A 5,577-nucleotide genomic window follows, 5' to 3' on the forward strand; every position below is an offset into this window, starting at 1 on the left:
TCCACTATCAGGCTGGACAAGGTTATTTTGGATACTAGAAGGCTGATCAACACCTTTATTGCTCCTCCTTCTCCTTCTTTTACTACTTTGAGTACAGTGATTGTTAAAACTCCTCGACAGGATGTTGACTATGTTTTCTTTCTGGATGGTTCTTATAAAATCTTAATATGGGTATTGGAATTGTTTTTTTGTGATAATGCAGGAAGAGTAATTCAGTCAAGAGCAGACTTTGGACTGATTACAGGTGATGTTGGTGCTGAGGCAACAATCCTAATTTTGGCTATCTCTTGGGCAGAAGAGATGAATTTGTCCAAAGTTCTATTTGTCAGTGACTGTCTTCAACTGGTGAACTTTATTCATGAAGACAAGGGTGATGTAGACTGGCTTTGTAGTGATCTTTTAGAAGATTGTTAGAATCAAAGTGAAGCCCCTCTATCTCCCTTCTTTTTGAAGTCATTTTAGTCAGTTACCGAAAGTCTGCAGCTTCAGTGCAGACACTCTCTCTCTCTCTCACGCACTCAACAACCAAAAACCCCATCCCAAACCCCAAACAGACCGTTTCCAATGGATTCTGTAATCAGAGCCGGAAGTCATATTCATGGAGTTACATTATCTCCATCTCCAAATTCGATTAAAAAACAACCTTGTTATTCGAATCTTCATTTTCCCTCAAATTCACGTCCTAACAAGTTCAGTATTAGGGTTTCATCCTCACTGAGTAATGCTGCCGAAGGTGAAAGAAACCCTATAATCAGAAAGATAAAGAGTACAGCTGGAACCATCATCTTATCAGCAGCGACTGCATTGATGATTGGGAAGTTATCTACCCTACCTGCAAGAGCAGAATCTCCCATACCCGTTGTTGAAGAATTAAAAGAAGAAACCCTAAGTCAAGAACTGGAGATAACAACTGAGTCGAAGTTACCTCAGTTTCTTGAATCTAGTCCAGAAGCAATCAATGCCCTTAAATCTTTAGTTGAACAAAAATTAGATATTGGAGAAGATGAGGAAGCTTTAGCAATTTTGAAACGCATAGTTGAAGCTCAACCAAAAGAAGTTCAATGGAAATTTATGATGGCTAGACTATTGAATGAATTAGGTCGAATTGCGGAGTCACGAGTGGTTTTCGATGAGATTTTGAGGGAAGATCCTCTATGCTATGAAGCTCTTTTACAGAATTCTTTATTGATGGATCAAAACGGAGAAGGAGAAGCTGCAGTTCATCGTCTTGAAGCTGCCCTAGAACTTGCTTTAGAAGAAGACAAGCACGAATCGGCTCGTGAAATCAGGCTTATTATGGCTCAACTTCAGTTTCTTCAGCGTAAAGTGGAGAATTCATTGAATAGTTATAAGGTGTTAGCGAATGAGGATCCATCTGATTACAGGCCTTTCTTCTGCTTAGGTTGTATCTATACCTTGCTTGAGCTGAATGACGAAGCCAAGGCGCAATTTGCAAAATGTCATGAACTTAAACCAGAAAAATTTGAGGTTAAAGGATATGTGCAGTCACCAGTTTCGAGGTCGAAGTTATTTTCAGTAAGTTCGGATGTTTCTTGAGCTCGTTCTTGCTACCAGCACTTTGGAATCATGAATAATGAGTGAGGTTAGTTCTATTGAGACTACTGTGAAAAATGCTCAGCATTTGTTAATACGGATTCTAATAGTATCTTGATTTTGGCTTTCGCTGGGAATAATCATGAATGAAAGATTGTTTTGGTTAGTACTTTTTTGATATTAATGTTTTAAAAAAAAGCTCTATGTTAGTCAGTTTGAACAGATTCATATGAGCCTTGGGCACCGTATAAGCTTGAAATCAGTAACTAGCCTATCTTCACTTTATGTACACTTGCTCCTGCTCAGCCAACCAGTCCAGATCTCGTTAAACCAAGACCGTTTCCACCTGCATCGACTGATTCCTTTGGCCTAGGAAGCGAAGCACTAGGCACATCTTCCATCAAATGAACCACTAAGTACACCAGAAAATGTAGTATTGATATGGGGTTGTTTTCATGTAGTATTGCGATCTCTACTAGTTTACTACTCCCTCCGTCTCTAAAAGATAGGCAGGTTTGTGTGTAATTTTACACACAAACCTGCCTATCTTTTAGAGACGGAGGGACTATGTTACAATAACTATGGATTAACCAAGAGAGTTAATACATGAGATGATGTTTCTGTTTAGCTGTCTTTTTTGGCAAGTTCATTAAGTTTGGCCTCTCCCTAATGTCACATATTCAGCAAACTTCTCCAAGATTTTACATTTTAGATTTGTTATGTTATTTAAACCCTTCTTATTTTGTAGCTTTGAAAGTGTGAATTATGTGATATGTAGCGAAGGTGTTGAATTTGAACTTCAATTGCATGAGCACTAAGATAGTCCAACAGTTGTTGGTATCCCTAGCAGAAGCAGTTCGAATCTCAACCTTTTGATAGATAGTTTATTGAGATACAAATTAGCAATATTTTAGTTTCTGAACTCTTTGAGCATGATAAATTAAATAATGGTTCCCCTTACGACAGTTATTCTAAAATATTTGCATTGTGTCGAAAAATTCATAGTGGTTTAAAAGGTTAACGAAGTTATGAACTGAGAATGCATATGCAATTTAGATCTCTCGTAATCCTAACATCTTAACTTGATCCCCTAGTTCCAGTTTGACTTGCTATACTGTAATTCATCTTTGGATGGGTACCAGGTGTGTGTGTATTCCTTGGCTAAGATGATCTCTCTTCCTTACATTATGCTAGTACTATGTACTCTATTTTGTATTTAACGGGTATCTAGGCTCTTAAAAGGCCAGTGAAAATGCATAGGGTATTGTGGTGTGATGGTGTCTAAAGTCAGGGCAGTAATGATTACTTGGACATCTGATGATTATATAAAGAGCGGAAAATCTGAAAATATACACCACTCTTCCTCTGGATCTTAGCTAGTTAACTTTCCAGGTCAACAGAATCTTACTTCTAAGAGTTACCAGAACTAATTGATAAATTGTTGTATTCGATTAACATTGTGGGATCAAAGCAGAACTAACTGCATAAAAATATTACAGTGCCGACTATTGTCGCTTGAAATTCCATTATTGGAAAACAGTACTTGACACCTGATAGACCTGAGAGTATCAGATGTCTTATGTTTTTCCCTGTTTTTGTAGACTTTTCTGCAATGAGCTGACTGCAGATGGTCAATTTACTGGCTTTAGCTAAATATGATAGTCAGCTGAATTACTTTTCATTTTAGATACGTTATGGTGTCTTAGGGTTTCAATGAAATCAAAGTGTAAACAGTTGAAACATGCAAAGTGTTAACACCATCTTCACTGCAGTCTGGAGCTGTCTACTGTTTTTGAGTCAGAGCTGATGTGGTTTTTAGCTCTAATAAGATATTCCTCCATGTCTGAACTTCCACTCTGTCTCCAAATTAGATTCTTTAGGTGTTGCTATCAATGTGCAGGATAAGGTTACTTATCAAGTCCGTAGTTGTTAGTTTGCACAAAATCTGAAGAAAATCCTCTTAGATGATGCAAAATTTATGAATTTTTTTCGGACTAAGGCCAGCGGTTGCCTGTTGTGCATTAGGATGTTTTTTGGTCTTGTGGGAGTGATAATAGACCTGTGCAGTCTATTATTTCTCCTTTCTGTGAATATTAAATTACTAATTGGATTACACTAGCTTCCTAAGGTTATGCTGCCCACGACTGTTTGACACTTTTTTTTATCACAAGTCTGATTTGAGCCACTCTAGGTAGATAAGGTGAAGCATTTCCGGAGATAGCTTTGGAAATTTCACCTCACTTTGGTTCAGTAGATGTGTGGATCGAAGAGTTCTGCCACTCTTCGTCTGGGGTTTCGCCAGTTGATTAATACAGTTTGACATTCAGAATTCTGCCACTCTTCGTCTGGGGTTTCGCCAGTTGATTAATAAAGTTTGACATTCAGAAAGTTATAGTTTCTGAGCAGTAGAAGTTGATACGTTGATTCTAATGGTATAATAGTACTAGGAGAGTGAAATCAGAAATGAACTACAAAAAGAGATTGCTGACAGGTGACTGCATAGCTTGGAAATGTTTATGGAGAACAAAGGATACCCAAATTGGACAGGAGCTTCTAAACTTTTACGTTATTGCTTGCAGAATTTGTTTTTGTTTTATAGCCCAATATTGAGCATGTTTGTTTAGCAGACAGAATTTGTTTTTGTTTTATAGCCCAATATTGAGCATGTTTGTTTAGCAGACCGTCCCTTTAGTGGTAGTTGTGACGAGGTCACAGGACCTCTCTTTTTTTGGGGATTTAATTTACACACGGGGAGAGACATTTGTTTGTCCACATCAAAGCGATTCATGATTTTTGGATCTCAACAGAGTAAATGCTGTATATAGAGTATCAAGACTAAGATCAATGGCAGTCCAGAATTCTCTCTTCCTGTTTCCACTGGTTACTTAGGTGTGTTCTATTACCGGGTATACTTCTTTAGGGTCTCAATAAAACAAAGAAAACCAAGTGTTAAAATGTAAACGAGCAGAAACATAGAAAACACACACCTTATTCCCATAGAAATTCTTGGAATGTAAATACAACAATTGTTTCAGATTTATAGCCACTTTCACTAAACATCAAAGGAACTTCCAGAATGTCATCAAGTAAACAAAAGGCTTCATTATCATGCCCTCAAAAGATTGATTCCCAATGATATTGTGCAGACAATCAGACCCGTCAATGCCAAAAAACTGATACCCCTGCAGAAATAAGAAATACGTAAAAAAAAAAAATTAAGCAAATTGACTGATCCATCCTTAGAAACTCTTAACACTGATCAACAGAGATTATGAAACAAAATTAAGCAGAGTTGAGAGGAAAGTTTCAAGGTATCGGATACCGGTTGTGAAATTTATCGACCATACTTAATATTTTAATGATCGTCCCAAAGAAACAAACAAAAAATTGATTCAACACGATTAGCGGGCTATGAATTGAATCAACACGAGACAGTTCCCGAGCCTAAGTCTCTTCCAAGCAACTTACTTGTTGTGCTTGCAGTTGTTTGGGACTTGGGCTAGTGCAGCAGCACAGGCTAGGAATTGACCAGTCACCTAGAACAACAATCTAACCATTTGGGTATCACTGCATCAGTTCGGCTTAGCATTTTTAAGAATATATTTGCAAATGAGAGGTAAAGATCATAAACATTAAGGCATGTGAGACAAGTTTGCTAAGATGTTTGAATTGTTTTGTGTGTGAAATGAGTTGCAGGAGTTTTAAGTCTGTGTTAGAATCAAATGTTTGGAATATAGAATTCCTTAACAACCACACGGCCAAAATTAACCCAACTCGAAACACAAAGAAAACATTAGAAAAATCAGAAGGATTTTGAATTTGATTCATACCCGGGCTTCAGACGGTTCTGAGGATTCCCAGTAGCATAACCAGTGAAGTAGAGAAAACGACCCACGACATAAAGCAGTCCAAGACTAGCAGAAATCAGTGGATGTTGAAGACCTCCTAGACCCAACATGACGAAGAACATTGGCATCATTTCCAGTGAATTCTGATGCCCTCTCTACAATCAATCGAATAAAA

General features: G+C 37.6%; 2 protein-coding genes across 2 annotated transcripts in view; one reads left to right on the plus strand and one right to left on the minus strand.

Moving 5' to 3' along the window:
- The first annotated feature begins 346 nt into the window (after positions 1-346).
- Positions 347-1,723, plus strand: LOC113298286 (protein SLOW GREEN 1, chloroplastic-like). The gene has a single exon (XM_026546987.1). The coding sequence runs from the start codon at positions 565-567 to the stop codon at positions 1,555-1,557; it is 993 nt and encodes a 330-aa protein (XP_026402772.1). The 5' UTR covers positions 347-564; the 3' UTR covers positions 1,558-1,723.
- Positions 1,724-4,523: 2,800 nt separating this feature from the next.
- LOC113298287 (microsomal glutathione S-transferase 3-like) overlaps positions 4,524-5,577 on the minus strand; it is a 1,887-nt gene continuing 833 nt past the window's right edge. The window contains exons 3-4 of the mRNA XM_026546988.1: positions 5,385-5,557; positions 4,524-4,736 (exon numbers count right to left, since the gene is read on the minus strand). Coding sequence (XP_026402773.1) covers positions 4,661-4,736; positions 5,385-5,557 — 249 coding nt within the window. The 3' untranslated portion in view covers positions 4,524-4,660. The remainder of the gene's footprint in view (positions 4,737-5,384; positions 5,558-5,577) is intronic.

This window comes from Papaver somniferum, chromosome 7 (assembly GCF_003573695.1).
Source record: "Papaver somniferum cultivar HN1 chromosome 7, ASM357369v1, whole genome shotgun sequence".
NCBI classification, from domain to species: Eukaryota; Viridiplantae; Streptophyta; class Magnoliopsida; order Ranunculales; family Papaveraceae; genus Papaver; species Papaver somniferum.